Source organism: Lithobates pipiens, unplaced genomic scaffold (genome assembly GCF_037356315.1).
Source record: "Lithobates pipiens isolate NorthernLeopardFrog02 unplaced genomic scaffold, aLitPip1_a1.2 Scaffold_16, whole genome shotgun sequence".
In the NCBI taxonomy this organism is placed as follows: domain Eukaryota; kingdom Metazoa; phylum Chordata; class Amphibia; order Anura; family Ranidae; genus Lithobates; species Lithobates pipiens.
Genome location: NW_027507748.1, coordinates 432209078 through 432226615, shown reverse-complemented (window position 1 = coordinate 432226615; position 17538 = coordinate 432209078). Strand labels below are relative to the sequence as shown.

Here is a 17538-nt window from a genome sequence, read left to right as displayed (position 1 = left end):
CACTGCAGCCCCTGTATATATTACTGAAGAGGTTTTTTCCTCAACCATTTTAGGCTTGGAACAAAAGATTGATGCTTTAATCGCACCACAGGTCCCCTTCCATTACCCAGGACCCTCAAACTGAGGAACAGGGGTGAGGGATGATGAATTTCTCTCAGGGGACCAGGAAGAAGCTGATGACTCCTCTTCTGAAGAGTCAAATACGGAAGGTTTAGGATTCACAATCTGAGAGATTGATGGTACAATCTCTTACTGAATTGGTCCGCTCCACATTCATGCTGCCATTAGCTGATTCAGTCGATGAGCCCACTTTTTGTTTGGGTTCGCTAAAGCCTCCCCAGGCTATTCATGCTTTTCCTATCCATTCATTGCTAGAAAAGCTTGTGTGCCTCTGTATTATGGGAGCACTCAGATAAACAGTTTTTTTCCTCCAAAAAAGTTGTCAAGACTTTATCCTATGGAGGAAGAGTCTAATAAGAAATGGGGGATTCCAGTAATTGACGCTGCTATGTCCTCTGTGAATAAAAACTTGACTTGTCCGGTAGACAATGCTCAAATGCTGAAGGATCCAATGGATAGGAAGTTAGAATTCCTATTTAAAAACAATATTTCTCTGACGGGTTCAGTGGTTCAGCCTGCTCTGGCAGCGATCGGTGTATGCCTTTCCTTAAGAGACCAGTTTAAACAGGTGCTCAAGATTTATTCCTGATCAGCAGGCCCAAGATTTGGCAGGCATACGCCTACGCTATGAGAGATTCTGTTCTCCAAGCCTCATGACTTATGCTCGGGCTGGTGCATGTGCGTAGAGTTCTATGTTTGAGAAATTGGTCAGCCGAAGCGCCGTGCAAAAAGCTCTTGGCTAGTGTTCTATTTCGCGGTGATCGGCTGTTTGGGGATGATCTGGATAAATACATTCAAAGAATTTCTAATGGAAAAAGTTCCCTTTTCTCTTTTTGTTCATTGACAGACACAGCATCTTCATCCTGAACTTAGGGTTATATTGCACCTTTAGGAGAGGACTAGGCAGAAAGTGTTAAAAACTGCAACACTTGCACAGTACCGCCCAGGGGGTGGTCCTACTGGCTATAACCCCTCACACTGCATCCAGCAGCTCCAGTTTTTTTCTGCCTAGTGTAAGAGAAGGACCTGGCTCCTGGTGGGACCATTGGTCCTGAGAATTTTTTTTTTCTTTTTTCTGCATTTTTGATTCCTGTGATCTATCAACAGCTGGGCTGGGTGACTGCCTGGATAATATAGATCCTGGTAGTCTCCCCAGCCTGGCCATTGAGCGTGAGCAGGCCCTAGCTACATGCTGGGTCAGCCACAACTATATGCTCCGGGGCACACACATAACCGGGCTGCTGAGAATTCCAATCGGACAAAGTGCCACGCATGCTCAGATCAAATTACGAGATCAAAGCTATTGGCTACTAGCCCGTATGTAGTCCCGTCGTAACGAACAAACGCCATCATGTTCTGAACGATCGAATTTTCCAACAACTTTGTCCGACCGTATGTATGCAACACCAATTTTGGACAAAATCCGACTGCTTTTGTTGTCGGAATGTCTGACCGTGTATACAAGGGCTAAGGGGTCTCTCGCTCTCCCTTTCTTCTCTCCCTGTCCCTTCCCAAGCTATGGGCTGCCGTGTGACTAGGCACATGGGGGGTGCGGTGCACGTACCTGGTCGGGGGTCCTCCGGGGTGGCTCTGGATCCTGGCAGGGGGCTGCGCTGGGTGTTGGGGGTCCGCCTTCCTCTTCCCTGTTTCTGGGCCATGGTGGGGTGTTTGTGCTCTGTTTGAGATGTGGGGAGGCCACCACGTGCGCCACAGCCATTTTTTTTTTTTTTTTTTTTTTTTTTTTTGTAGCCACAGCCAGTTTTTTTGCCTTTCGGCCATATTCTGTAAGTTCGGCGGTCAATTTCTCTACGCCCTCAGACGTTTGAGCTGAGGCAGCCGGCGGCCGTTTTCTAATAGCCTCAGGTAGTTTTGCCTCTAGTGCTGGGTGCTTGTTTCCTGCTACAACAGCACGCTTTTCACATGCCTCGTGGATGACACAGGGGAAAGTGCACAGCAGCAGCACAGCGCAGTACCTGGGTCAGGGTGGTGACTCCTGCGGGGTCCCCCCCCCCCTTAGTCTGTGGCAGCTAGGAGGGTGGACATTTTGTGTGACTTGCTTTAGGTCCTTAAGTGGTGATGGGCGAGTGTGAGTCAGCTGGCGCTTCTTCCCCAGACATCCCTGTTATTGCCACTGGTTCCCCTGCACCTGCAGTGCCTATGGACGCTCTGTCAGCGGTCCTGGAGGCCTTTGTTGCCAGGGTGGAAGCGACATGCGGGCGCAAGGGGGGTAAAGAACCCCCCCCGTCTTCTGAAAGCTCTGATTCGGACTCGGGCCTCACTGTGACAGGCAGCCCCTGTTCTGACATATCAGAGGATGCGGACCAGGACCGTTCGGACAGCGAGGATGACTCCGTGTCTGGGTCAGCGCAGAAAAAGGCACTTGTAGGAGCATTTATTACAGTGGTGCGGGATACCCTAAAGATGGAGGATTCGGCGGGTATCTACAGAGGTGTCAGTCCCTTTCGGGTCCCTCAAGCCGGCCCGCACGGCTAAGGTATTTCCTTACCCAACTTATTTTGATAAGCTTATTTAAAAGGAGTGGGGAAAACTGCAGTGGGCCTTTCCAGTCCCGAAACGCATGGTGGTGCTTTACCCCTTTCAGGAGAGTTTCCTGAAGAAATGGACATCTCCTCCGCTTGTTAACCCCCCAGTATCCAAATAAGGTAACCATGATTCCGGTGAAAGGGACTCCTGCTTTCAAGGACCCTGCCGATAGAAGGACCAAGGCATTTGCCCGGTCCATGTTTGTTGGTGGGGTCAGCGTTGCGGCCAGTGTTAGCCAGGGCCCTGGTGTCACAGACGCTTACGGACTGGGCAAAATTGTTCCACAGTCTGCGTGGAGCTGGCAGACCAGTTGGTGCAGGGCCTTAAGTATGTCTGTGATGCGGCCTTAGATATGGCCCCCTTGCTCTCTAGAGCCTCTGTATCAGCAGTAGTGCTACGTCGTCTAATTTGGCTGAAATGCTCGTCTGCGGACCAGGCATCTAAGCACGGGCGGACTTGGCCTCTCTCCCTGGAAGGGCATTTGGGGCTTCGCTGGATGACCTTATTAAGATTGTTACTGAGGGTACGTTTCTCCCACAGTCCAGAAAAGGTAAGGAGTCACGCCGTAGGCAAGGGCCCTACTTTTCCGCTCAGAAGTGTATTTTATTTTTTTTTGTCCGCCTGGGTCGGCAGGTAAGCATTCTCGGTCCAACAAGGTGCCTGCTGAGGGACAAAAGCGTCCCTGGTTTCGCAAGCCAAACAGGCCTGCGAGCAAATCTATTACCGCATGAAAGTTTGCCCCCGCCCGACTCTCTTGGGTGGGGAGTCGCCTTCGGGAGTTTGCAGCCCGGTGGACCTCCCTACTTTCTGACCAGTGGGTCTACGAACTGGTTTCATCAGGATGCAAGATAGAGGTTTTTCTTGTCCGCCAAACAGATTTTTTTTCCCTCCAACCTGCATCTTCTTCCGGTTCATCAGGAAGCCCTGTTCGGGGCAGTACAGGACCTGCTGTTGCGTGGGGTGATAGTACTTGTACCGACAACTGAAAAGTTTCAGGGATTCCACTCCAATCTGTCTGTAGTCCCAAAGAAGGAAGGGGTCCATCTGGTCTTGGACTTCAAGGCCCTCAACAGCTATGTGAAGATACAGAGGTTCAGGATGGAATCCGTTCGCTCAGTGGTCGCTGCACTCCATCAGGGGGATTTTCTGGCATCCCTGGATGTCAAGAATGCATATTTGTATGTCCCCATATGCATCAAGCATCAGAGGTTTCTGCGATTTGCAGTCAGGGATGAGCACTACCAATTTGTAGCTCTCCCTTTTGGCCTGGCTTTGGCACCGAAGGTCTTCACCAATCTGGTAGCCCCAATTTTGGCTTTGCTAAGGCAGCCAGGGATCGCAATTGTGGGTTCCCTGGACAACCTCCTTCTGAGGGCAGCTTCCGCCTCAGAATTAAGGGAGGATGTGGTAATCGCTATGCAAACTTTTCAGGAGTTTGGTTGGGTACTGAAGTCAGTGTTGGTGCCAACTCAATGCCTGGAGTACCTGGGCCTGCTTCTGGACTCCTCAGAGGCAAGAGTCTTTCTCCCTTCGGACAAGCTGCAGACTCTTCAAGCTGCGGTGAAGTTGTTGGTGTCCCGCAGGTGGTCTTCGCTGTGTTTTTGCATGCGAGTCCTGGGTCTCATGGTAGCCACTTTCGAGGTGGTATCATATGCTCAATTCCACACTCGAGGCTTGCAAAAGGAGATCCTGTCCAAATGGGACAAATCTCCGTTGTCCCTGGACAACGGTAGCCCACTTAAACCAGAGTTTGGTCACCATGGACAGCTGCCTGGAATACCTAGGTTGGATTCTCAACCTAGAGAAATCTTCCTTAAAACAATCAAAGAGATTGGAATGCTTGGGTCTGATCATAGATACAGCTCAAAAGAGGGTGTTTTTTCCCTGGGCAAAGATCAGTTCCATAAGGGAACTGATTCAGGTGGTCAAAGCAAAGAAGAGTCCTTCTATTCGACTTTGCATGAGATTGTTGGGAAAGATGGTGGCTTCATTTGGGGCCGTTCCTTATGCCCAGTTTCATTCGAGACTTCTGCAAAACAGCCCGGTATTACATCCTACCTTACAAACGCTAAATTTAACGGTTTGGCTATTGAGACCCACATTCTGAAGACGCATGGGCTATAAGGTTCAGTATTATCTAATTTGGTTAATGTTAGGAAGCTGGCCTTCAAAGTCATATATTAGAGTCTGGAAGGCATGTCTCCTGGTGTGAATCCAGTGGTTGGCACCCCAGACATATGTCATATGTAGGATCCTTGACTTTCTACAGATGGGATTAGAAATTAAGCTGGCTCTGAGTACTCATCAAAGGCCAGATGTCGGCCTTATCGATATTTTTTCATTGACCAATTGCTTCGCACTCTCTGGTTCATAACTTTATTCGGGGCATAACACGGATTAATCCTCCTAGGTCACCCCTGAACCCTTGGGACTTGAATTTAGTCCTGTTGGCATTACAGAAACAGCCTTTTGAGCCAATACGACATATTCCCTAGGTCTTTTTGACAAGGAAATTTGTTTTTCTGGTTGCCATATCTACTGCAAGAAGGGTATTAGAGTTGGCTGCTCTTTCTTGTAAAGATCCATATTTGATTTTTCACAAGGATAAGATTGTATTACGTCCTCCTCCTAATTTCCTACCAAAGGTAATGTCAGGTTTTCACTTAAACCAGGATGTTGTTCTGCCTTAATTTTTTCCAGAACCTAGTTCTGCGGAAGAAAGGTCACTACATTCTCTTGATGTGGTGAGAGCAGTCAAGGTCTACTTGAAGGTGACTGCTCAGATTCGTAAAACAGATGTTTTGTTTGTGTTGCTGGAAGGTCCTAAGAGAGGACAGGCAGCATCGAAATCTACTATTTCTAAATGGATTCACCTTTTCATGTTAAAGCGCACTCCACCAGGGCTGTTAGTACTTCCTGGGCAGTGCATCACCAAGCCTCCATGGCTCAAATCTGCAAGGCCAAAACTTGGTCTTCAGTCCATACATTTACCAGATTCTATCAATTGTAAAAGGTCATGAGGATATCGCCTTTGGGCGCAGTGTACTGCAGGCAGCTGTATAAGTCCTGTAGTCTCTTGGTGCCCTACTTTTGTTGCGTCTCCCTCCCTTCAGTTGGCATTGCTATGGGACATCCAACATAGTAACTACTATTGCTACGTGTCCCATGATGTATGATAAGAAAATAGGATTTTTAAAATGGCTTACCTATAAAATCCTTTTCTTTTGAAGTACATCACGGGACACAGAGGTCCCTCCCTTATTGCAGGTATAAACATGTATTGCTTTGCTACAAAAACTGAGGTACTCCCAGTAGTGGGATGGGTTATATAGGGAGTGGACTTCTTGTATAGGGTGTGCCAATGTCCATCACCTGAAAGTGGCCTATAACCCACAGTAACTACTATGATTCTGTGTCCCATGATGTACTTCAAAGAAAAGGATTTTACAGGCAAGCTGTTTTAAAAATCCTATTGTTGTAAGAGATGGATACTGATTAAAGTACAAGCGAACCTTTCCCTTATAAAACAATCCAGTCACACAAAACATGTGAAGCGCCATTGCTGGGGGCTAGCACAGGTCTTTGCCATTGGAGGACAGGCATGTTGTTCTCTCAGCGCAGCCAGAACCTGACCACACTGGAATGCATGTGCGCTAATGTCTAGCATGGTCAGTTTGAAATAGGAAAGCAGGGGCACTGGCAGTATAACCAGAAATTTCACACAAATTAAGCAATGCAAAGAGAACAGGGAACATTTTATTACAAGCAAGTACGTGTTACAACAGACACATCAGAAATATGAAACCCTTTAGTGCTAACCTCTTAGTTTTAAAGGAAAACTTCCCTAAGAACACTAGTTAAATAGTTACTTTGAATCACTAACTGGGAACAAATATTATTATTATACAGGATTTATATAGCACCAACAGTTACAAAATGAAGGCAGATATTACAGTTGCAATACAATTTGGTACGAGTGGAATCGGAGGGCCCTGTTTGTTAGCATTTACAATCTCTAAAAGGGAGGGTCAAGTGATACAAAAGGTAATAACTGTGGGAGATGGGCTGATAAAGTTACAGTGTATTGGTTAAAAGCAGGACAGACTTCTGTAAAGAGAAGGGTTTCCAGGGATTGTCTAACGATGGATAGATTAGGAGATAGTCAGATTGGGGTAGGGCGTGCCAAAGGGTTGGAGACGATCAGGAGAAGTCCTGGAGATGAGCATGGGAGGAGCTGGCAGGAGAGCTAGAGAGCAGGAGAGCTTAGGCGGAATGAAGAGAAGGGTTTGGCTGATCTTTTGAGACCAGGTTAGTAATGTAGCTGGGGGCAGAGTTGTGGATGGCTTTGTAAGTTGCTGTTAGTACTTTTGAATTGTATTCCTTGTGTGAAAGTGGAAGCCAGTGGAGGGGTTGGCAGAGGGGGGGGGGGGGGTGGCAGTCACTGAGCAGTTGGTAAGGTGGAGGAGTCTGGTTGCAGCATTCATGTTGGACTGAAGGGAGATGGCCTATGTAACAGTAATCCAATGAGGGGAGAATTGCAGTAGTTGAGGCAAGGGATGACCAGGGAGTGAATTAGAAGCTCTGTGGTGTCATTGGTTGAAAAAGAGCATATTCTGGAGATGTTGAGGTGGATTTGGACAGATTGAATGTGGACCTGAAAGGACAAGTCAGAGTCCAGGGTTACCCCTAGCATCCTGGCATGTAGGGATGGACTGATAGTTGCGCCATTGATCTTGATAGAGAAGTTAGGGGAAGAGGCATGCGGGGGAGGAAATATTATGAGCTCAGTTTTTGGATAGATTGAGTTGGACGAAGTGGTGGAACATCCAGTCAGATATGTCTGTTAGTAAATCGTAATACTTGAGGAAACTGAGGGGGTGAGCTGAGGGTTAGAGAGAGAGATTTGGGTGTCGTCGGTGTAGAAATGATATTGAAAGCCATGGGAAGCTGTCAGCTGCCCCAGGGAGGATGAGTAGCTCGAGAATTGGAGAGGTCTAATGACCGAACCTTTGGGGGACCCCAACGGTAAGCCCACGTACACACAGTCGGAGATTTTGCCAACCAAATCCGTCGGATTTTGCCCGTCGGATTTTGCCCGTCGGATTTAGTCCGACGGATTGTGTCCAAACCTGTTGCATACACACGGTTGGGCCAAGTTGGCGAAAAATCTGATCTTTCAGAACGTGATGACGTAATTTCGTTAAGATGGGACTACATTCAGGCTAGTAGCCAATAGCTTTGATGTAGGAATTTGATCTGAGCATGCGTGGCACTTGGTCCGATCAAAATGCTCTACACATGATCGGATTAGGTCCGTCCGGCCCAGTTGGTTGGGAAATATTTCCAACATGTTGGAAAAATTGGGTCGGACGGAGATTCGGACGGAATCAGTCCGATGCATACCACAAACAGTCAGATTATCTGACGACACGGTCCGATAAGGCTCATTCCGACAGATTCTACGACCGTGTGTACAAGGGCTAAGAGGTATAGGAAAGAAGGAAGTAGAGTTGTGACACTGAAGGTGCAGTGAGAAAGGTAAGATTTGAACCAATGGAGAGTAGTCACAGAAACCAAGGGGATCGTTTTTTTGAGGTGGTGGTGGTGGTCAATTGTATCAAAGGCAGCAGAGAGGTCCAAGCGTAAGAGTACAGAATAGTGACTGTTGGTTTTAGCTGAAAGTAAGTTGTTTGTGAGATTCGGGAGAGCAGTTTCTGTGGAGTGTTGCAGGTGAAATCCGGACTGAAGGGGATCAAGAACGTTATTTTTCAATGAGGTTGGCAGCTCAGCGGGTTGTAGACTAGATGTTCAAGGAGTTTGGGGGTAAAGGAGGGTAAGCAGATTGGTGGGGTCCAGTGAGGCCTTTTTAGGTATGGAGGTGACTAGTGCATGTTTTCGAGGGTTGGGGAAGATGCCAGTGGAGAGGGAGAGATTGAAGAGATGAGTAAAAGTTTGTATGATAGAGCCAGATGGTGAGGGGGAAGGTGGTTAAAGTTTAGTGACTTTCTCTATAGTAGCTGGGTTTAACAAGTGAAGTATTGTGTAGTTGGACTAGGAGTGGGGAGACCTGTACAGTGGAGATTTCCTCACACATTGTATAAAGTACACTGTTTGCTGGTGGATGAAATTTATAAGACAAAAGGAGATTGTCATTTCAAAACTTTGCAGTGGGTCATTTGTTCATCTGGTATGCGAGTATGTCCAATAGTGATAAACAGTGTTGGTTCTCTTGTGTAACCCAGTGAATGAACAGTGTGGCTACTGACAACATGAACACAACGTTTGTGATGCCAATAACCTATTAAAAAAACTTGTGCTTCTCTAAAACTATGTTCAGAACTATTACATTTTGTTTTACATTTTTTAAATTTGAATAAAATCTATTTAGTTTTGTTGTTTTCTCATAAGGTTCAGTCATTAAGAAAAGAATTAGAGCGCGTAAGAGCAGAAAAGGACCAGATGACGTTTTCTATGAAGGATCTTGTTCAAGGGGCAGAAAGCTACCAGGTAATTTATTTGTTTACTTGTTTTAGGCCCTCTTCCCATTTCCACATTAGTATGTTGCGCCAGCCTATTCATTTTGAGTAAACTGCTAAACCAGACCTGACCTATTTTTTTATTTTTTTTACATTAAAAATCTCAAAAATGATGTCAAATGATGAAAAACCAGTAAAAAAAAAAATATTTTAAACAATTGTAATTGCTTGCAATGTTACATGGACCATTTATATACCCTAATGAGCCCTTGATCCAATCCAATACACCACTAGCATTGCTGTTATGCGAAGTATAATTGGAATTTGACCCATGTATTAAGATTTGAACAAGCAACTTGTGGCAGGTGACGTTGCAAGTGGACAATCCACAACTTGTGGCAGGTGACATGGCAAGTGGAAAATCCACAACTTGTGGCAAGTGAGGTGGCAAATGGATAATGCACAACTTGTGGCAGTTGACGTGGAAAGTGATGTGGCTTGGCAAGTGGACAACCCACAACTTGTGGCAGATGACGTGGCAAGTGGACAATCCACAACTTGTGGCAAGTGGACAATCCACAACTTGTGGCAAGTGGACAATCCACAACTTGTGGCAAGTGGACAATCCACAACTTGTGGCAAGTGGACAATCCACAACTTTTCGCAGGTGACGTGGCAAGTGACATGCTAAATACAAGTACGCTGCTGCTCTCACAGCTGCTGCTACTCACTTTGGCAGGACTAAATGTGGACTTGAGTTTTCTAAATCATTATCCAGCAGTTTTATGACCACTCTCACTTCTGTGGTTCTCCCCCCCCCCCCCCCCCCCCCCATAGCATTTTATATTCCTCTACTTTCCTTATCTCACAACTATTCTTGTTTTTATTACTGTTGCTGTGTATGATGATTTTATTTATTTTTTCCTCAGAGGTTGTTTTACTTAACATTCTGCTAAAAAAATATTTCCATATTAGTACTGCTTGGAAATTATCAGACGTGCTTGTTATTGCTTGTGGGAACATCTCTATAGTTGCTTAGTGGTCTTTCTGCATTAATATAAATATATATATATGAAAAATACGGGACAAGTGCTCCGATGCAAATATTTATTTCTTTTTTACTTCAATGTTTTTTCATACCATGCATAACAGCCACTAAACAGTTACAAGCGAAGATGCTCTTCCTCAGGCTTTCTCTGGCAATATGTAACCTATCACTACAAAGTTACCATATAACTACAAAAATCAGGGGAGTGACACCCAGGTATTACACCCAAATCACCAATCAATATAATTAGGAGTGTTACAATTAACCCCATCAGTATAAAACATATCCAATCATTTAAGATCACCATACATTGTATACAATCGTTCCAATACAAATGTCATCGTTCTAAAGGTCCGTCATATAAACTGCCCAAGGCATTCTAAATGAACAAATCTTCAAAACATTCAAATCTCAAATATTGATATTATTCCCACCAATACCTGTAATGAACAAAGGAATCTGTGAACATTCAGGAAACAATGATTTCAAACAAAACTTATCATAGCTCGTGCATTAGAGAAACAGGTACATATCATAGTCTTTATTCATTCCATTGGGGCTCAATGCCTGTAATCGAACTGTCATCATGTGAAGGATAAACCGAGGTTTCCCTTCAGTTTTCAATTTAACAGCCATAGTGAGAAGGTATTCAATATCATTAAAAAACATTGGCCCCCATTGGCTTTCAGGGGTTATACCAGGGTGATGCAGTCGGCTCTTCAGGGGTAACAACCGATGCGGCTAAAAGCAGCTCAGCTGTTATCCAGGAGGAGCAGGAGAGGACGTAACAATATTATTTTAATTTAATTCATGAAAATGAATTTTTCCCACAAAATTGTGTTTAAAAGACCGCTGTGCAAATACAGTGTGACATAAAATATTGCAACGTTCGCCATTTTATTCTCTAGATTCTCTGCTAAAAAAATATATATATATATATATTTGTTTGGGGTTCTAAGTAATTTTTTAGCAAAAAATACTGATTTTAACTTTTAAGCAACACATGATTAGAAATAGGCTTGGGAATAAAAGGGTTAATATCATAGGGCAACATTGTGTCAACAGCGATAGGCTGAAATACATACTTTTTGTTTGAAGAAAGTGCTGCCTACCCTGATGGCTGTGTGTTTGTTTTTAAAGCCGTTGTGTTTTGGTAGCTGGCAGTGCCAGCTGTCAAAATACAATAGCTGCAGTGGGAAATTTGTCTCTCCTGCTGTGTAGAATGAACCAAGAAATCTGTTTAAATATGTTTATGGCCATTTTAAGTGTTTGATCACATGATCTTTGAAGTGAAAGATCAGCCTATCTGAACTCTTCTCATTCACATCATAGCACACACATATAATGTACAGTATGTATGCTGCAATGTAAAGTTAATTGCGCTCAACACACATCCAGAGTGAACTGCAATGCACATGTGTTAAAGTGCACCACAACACACATATACACATCTATATACTCTGTATATTAGGCTGCACTTAAAATTGTGTCTCGCATTGGCTGCTTAATAAAACATCCCCTTGAGGAAAGCTCACTAATTAGCATTTCTGCCTTTTCAGAACTGAGTCCTCAGTTCAAATTCAAGTTGGGATACTATCTCTATGGAATTTTGAATGTTCTCCCTGTGCTTGTGTATTTTCTTTCCCCTGGCTACTCTATGCTCCTAGAAAAATTATAAAAAATCTGCGCTTAGTAAAAAATTAAAAAAACAGCAGCTGAACACAATAACCAGGATACTGGGCACAACAAAATAGAAAAAAATAAAAGTGCAACGCTTACCACTAGGTGAATTCTCATATGACTAAGTATAAATGAATAAACTTTCGTAAAAAAACAAAAATAAAAAAAAATCTAAATATTAGTGAATCCAAATATAGTGAAAATCAATAGTGAAAAGTATTTTCAAAAAATTAGTTGTCAAAATAAAAAACAACAATCATCTAAAACTCAAATGTCCAGTGCATTTAAACATGTGAAAAAAATCTCAAAAGTGTATAATACTACACAGTGTAGGTAGTGTCCTATATAAGTGAACAAAAAAAATTTGTGATTAATCTTGTTTGTTCAGAAAATAGTGCTTGACCACGTGGACCCTTCACAAATCGGTAAGGAATGGAGGCTTACCAGATCACCAGTCGGTATATACAAATACGAATACCCAAACGATTCGAAACGGACAGCCGGAAAACGACCCAGTCTCTCGGACGTTCCACAGTCACCGAATCAGCTCGAGTCCTCTCACAAGACGATCTGCACGGCCGCGTAGAAATTTCGATGTAGGAAGCCGAAAGACAGCCCACACCTTCGAGTGTCTCGTAGTTCCCAAGTCCGTTCCGGTCCTTTCAGAAGTCTTGGGATATCGTATCACCATAAAAACAAAAATAAAAGTGCGCCCAATCGTGTAATAAAGTTCTAAACACGTAAAGTTTATTATTCAACCGAATAATGTTAAGCGCTACAAATGACTCCACCGAGCCATACAAAAGTAGACGTAACGTATAAAATGAACAATTTGCTAGCAAAAAGAAATAAAATGAACGAATGCTAAAGCACAAAGGGTGAGCGTAACTACCCGACGATCGTTTCGTCAAAATCTGACGTCATCAGGGGTACGCCCACACCCTTGTGCTAAACCCTTTTATAGCCTATGGGTAAGGTGAGGAGCCCTGCCATAGGTAGAGACAACACACCCAATCGTAGATTCCATTGATTTAACCACCGAACTACTAATTCATTCGAACGAGGTCGGAGCCCAGATTCCCACCCGTTACCAAAAATAGAAGAATTTGTAAAAGTTTATAAAATACCTACCGAACGGCATACAAATTCGATCAAGATCGAAAACCCCAATTATGTCCAATGGCAAAGTCATGCTCCTACCTACTTTCAAACAAATGTGTGTATGTTAATTAACTCCTATCTGTTGACCCCAGTATGATATTCTACTAAGCACCCCAAAATGGCTGCCTTTACCCCCTATTTACGCCAATGCGAACGTGATAAGCGATTTGAGTCCCCAGAGAGAAAAGCGCTTTAGAAATATACATGAATTGAGTCCACAAACGCATGTGCATGTCAGTGCACTTTATTGTGGTGAGAATGAGCCAATAATCAGCCCATTTAGCAGAGATTACATGACCAAGGCCTTGACCCATAGACATGTGGCCAGCACAGAATGAATTTGTAGTGCCATTTTTTTGCCAGGAGAGGTATTTCAGCCTTTTTGTTACTCGTTTATTAACTAAAACAACAATAATATACCTTTTTATGATAACCTAGGTTTATATATAATTTTATTACTTTGACCCATTACGTACTGGGTTGCTATTTACAGTAATCAAATATGTGGTTACTTTTGTGTTCATCATGATTTCCAAACAGATACATTACTGAGTACAAACGATAGTTGATTTATTTATTTCTTGGTCTTGCAGAATCTCATGATAGTATATGATAAACAAATGGAACAGCTGGAAAATGAGAAGCAGCGGGCCAGCTCTACAGAACAACAATTGGGAGAGCTCACACGTCGCTTACATTCTGCTTTTCTGGAGGTACCGCTAAAATGTGTTGTTGATTCTTAATTGTACATTACAGAACACAGAGGAGGTAATATTCATGACTACTTGGGTTATGCTGCTACCTCCATGTGAATAAACACTGGCCAAAAAGCAGCAGTAATCCTCACCCAGGCATAACAGTCAGTTCAGTCAAGATTTCAGCATTGTCTGGTGAATGCCTTTGCGTTATGTGGAGTTGTCACAGCCGTCCCCCTCTCTTAAAATTTTCCCTGGGTTGTGGAGACTTTGGCTGGTCAGTGCAAAATGTATTCTCTTACACAATACAGGACATGGGTAGTCACATATCATTTATTGTATGCCACTACTTGTAGGTAAATGGAAGCTGGTAAAAACTTTGCTGGCTCCCAATGCACTCTCATTTAACCCCACCCACTCTATTGGACCTCAGTTTTATCCTAGTCTCCTTAGAGGATTGTCCTCTTCTCCTCTGGAGATGCTTCTACACCAGGGGTCTCAAACTGGTAGCCCTCCAGCTGTTGTGAAACTACAAGTCCCATAAGGCATTGCAAGGCTGACAGCATGATGGGACTTGTTGTTTTGCAACAGCTGGAGGGCCGCCAGTTTGAGACCCCTGTTCTACACCAATTCTTATTTTTCTTAAATACATTTTGACTCAAACTTCCATCAGCATCCAGCTGCTTATCCCCCTAGGACTCGCTAGCAGTTTCTGGATTGGTTGTCTTCGATGCATATCTCGGGAGCTGTTCCTGGACCCTGCATCAGCATGGCTGGCCTGTAATATTGCTTTGCACACTGGATCCTGCATTCAATGCTCACCTTGGCAATGAATTTAGTTAACCGCAGGGTGTTATATGGGTCCAGGGCAGCGGGCCATTACTGTGGCACCCAGACCCCGAAGACCCCCTTTTGGGGGTATGCCCACCATAAAGAATGACGTTTGGTCATCTTTGGGAACCTGCAGCATGGATAGGTAAGGCAGGGTTTTCTGCTAATTTGTGTTCTTGCCCTGGTTTTTTATGTGGGTTCTTATTTCACTTGGTGTTCAATCACCCTTTGTGAGTAACTGTACCATTTTACATTTTTGCTGATTTTTCACACACAACATTGCTGTTTGGTTAGTGACATAGCTGCAGATGCCTTCCAGCTGATTTACTTTCACCGCCATTTTCACAGAGAATGCAAAAAGCACATCTGCTCCTTGCTACCCGCTTCCTCCAACATCGGGGCAGGATCATTGGCACTGATTCCCTGCCCTTGTATGGTACGTCCACTATTTAAGGGGCACAGTCCACAACATCCTTTTTGTCAAGAGGGGAATTCTCTGGAGGATGAAATCAGCTCTCAGGTGTTCTCCTTGACTTTGAACACCTGGGATGCAAACATGGAAACTCCTTCCTTCCCCCCCCCCAGCCTCCCCCCCCCCCCCCTTTTTAAAGGATGATTAATTGTTTGAGGAAATTCCTGGAGGAAGAAGTGGAAGTCTTTGAGGACCAGGTATCTAATGTAGATGAGTCCTTCCAGGAAGAATCTAGGGGTCCAGGGCTGTCTCGGACACAAAAGGCCACAGAGGGCTTCTTATATGGTTTGAACTAACTTTAAAGCGATAAAAAACAAACTGATGCACTTAGCCACATACCCTCCAAAATGTACATCACCACTGCGCTGCAATTACCCACCTCCTATACCCTCAGCTGCTACTTATACAAATATTATATCAAATCAGTGTAATAATTTTCATTAAAGACCAGAAAATTATGTGACACGTAGCGCTCAATAGGTGAATGCTTAACTTCACACTGCCTAAAATAAAATAAAAATAACAATAACATTCACATGTATACCTGTAAATGTATATAAAAAGTGCTAAACATGCAAATATATATGTATAAATATCTCACAAAAAATATGTATACCTAAATAAATAATTACCCAAAATATTCCAGTGCAAATAAGCAGTGAAAAAAATATACCCAATCTAAATAGTAGTACTCAAAATTAAAGTACATCAAAATCTGCAAATCCCAAAAAATTATTTGCTCCTTCACCACACCATCTGTGATCGTGAAAACCCCCGTTGTGGGTGCACTCACCGGCTAATAAGCCTCACACTCACGTGTTTGGCAAAAATAGCTTTATATCCTCTAGATGGGTGCCCACTGTATACCACCAGACTTGCAAAGCTCATATATCTTGATCCCTTCTCACCAAATCATATGTATATATACCTTATTGGTGTGATCGGAGATCAGAGGGCTCTGCGATCGGAGATCGGACGGCTCTGTGATCGGGACTCAGGCACACTTGTGCTTTCACTGAGCGGAGACGTCTGATTCGAAAAATATGCAGTGATCAGTGATGAAAGAGGTGCACACTCCTCAGTGATCAGTGATGAAGCTACTTCATCAGCTGCTTCATCACTGATCACTGAGGAGTGTGCACCTCCATCACTGATCACTGCATATTTCCTGAATCGGACGTCTCCGCTCAGTGACCACACAAGTGTGCCTGAGTCCCAATCGCAGAGCCCTCCGATCTCCGATCACAGAGCCCTCTGATCTCCGTTCACACCAATAAGGTATATATACATATGATTTGGTGAGAAGGGATCAAGATATATGAGCTTTGCAAGTCTGGTGGTATACAGTGGGCACCCATCTAGAGGATATAAAGCTATTTTTGCCAAACACGTGAGTGTGAGGCTTATTAGCCGGTGAGTGCACCCACAACGGGGGTTTTCACGATCACAGATGGTGTGGTGAAGGAGCAAATAATTTTTTGGACACTATCACTTTTCACGTGGACTTTATTATTTGGATTCTATTTATTTGGACTGATATATTTCTATTTATTGATTCACATTTTTTGATGTACTTTAATTATTTTTGAGTACTTCTGTTTAGATTGGGTATATTTTTTCACTGCTTATTTGCACTGGAATATTTTGGGTAATTATTTAGATATACATATTTTTTGTGAGATATTTATACATATATATTTGCATGTTTAGCACTTTTTATATATATTTACAGTTATGCATGTGAATGTTATTGTTATTTTTCTTTTATTTTAGGCAGTGTGAAGTTAAGCATTCACCTATTGAGCGCTACGTGTCACATAATTTTCTGGTCTTTAATGAAAATTATTACACTGATTTGATATAACTTTAAAACGAAACTACACTGAATCTGATCACCACAAACCCAAAGCGCTATTTTAATATTAACAATAAATTAAAGCAAAATCGCCCACTGGATGTCCTGGTTCTGTCGAAGGGGCATGCTGGAAAAACAGCAGCTGATCAGAGCTGGCAGCCAATTTTTTTTTTTTTTTTTACCAAGACAAGGTTGTGTTGAGGCCTCAAACCTCTCTTTAAGGTGGTTTCTTCATTCCACCTGGCTGTCGGGGCATTGTATTGCCATCCTTTTTTGTCCTCATCTTAATCATCCTAAGGAGAAGATGCTTCACTGTTTGGATGCTATTTGAGCTGTCCAAGTTTATTTAACCACTTCAGATCCGCGCTATTGCCAAATGACGGCATTAGCGCGGACCTAGATTTCCGGGACTACGTCTATTGACGTCGTCCCGGTTACGAGCGGCCTGCGCGCCCCCCGCTCTGTGATCGGCGAGTCTATGAGACTCGCCTGATCACCGATCCGTGCAAGGGGTCGATCCCGACCCCTTATCACGTGATCAGCTGTCAGCCAATGACAGCTGATCATGTGATAGAACGGAGCCGGTAATCGGCTATTATTCCTCCTCGCGCTGACAGCGCGAGGAGAAAAAAAAAAGCCGATCACCGGCGGCCGTG

At 43.7% G+C, this 17538-nt stretch overlaps 1 protein-coding gene across 3 annotated transcripts in view; it reads left to right on the top strand.

Moving 5' to 3' along the window:
* Positions 1-17538, top strand: part of GCC2 (GRIP and coiled-coil domain containing 2) — a 111971-nt gene that overhangs the window by 34797 nt on the left and 59636 nt on the right. For all 3 annotated transcript variants that reach the window (XM_077482621.1, XM_077482619.1, XM_077482622.1), the window contains exons 9-10: positions 9073-9171; positions 13623-13742. In XM_077482621.1, the coding sequence (XP_077338747.1) occupies positions 9073-9171; positions 13623-13742 (219 nt within the window). The remainder of the gene's footprint in view (positions 1-9072; positions 9172-13622; positions 13743-17538) is intronic.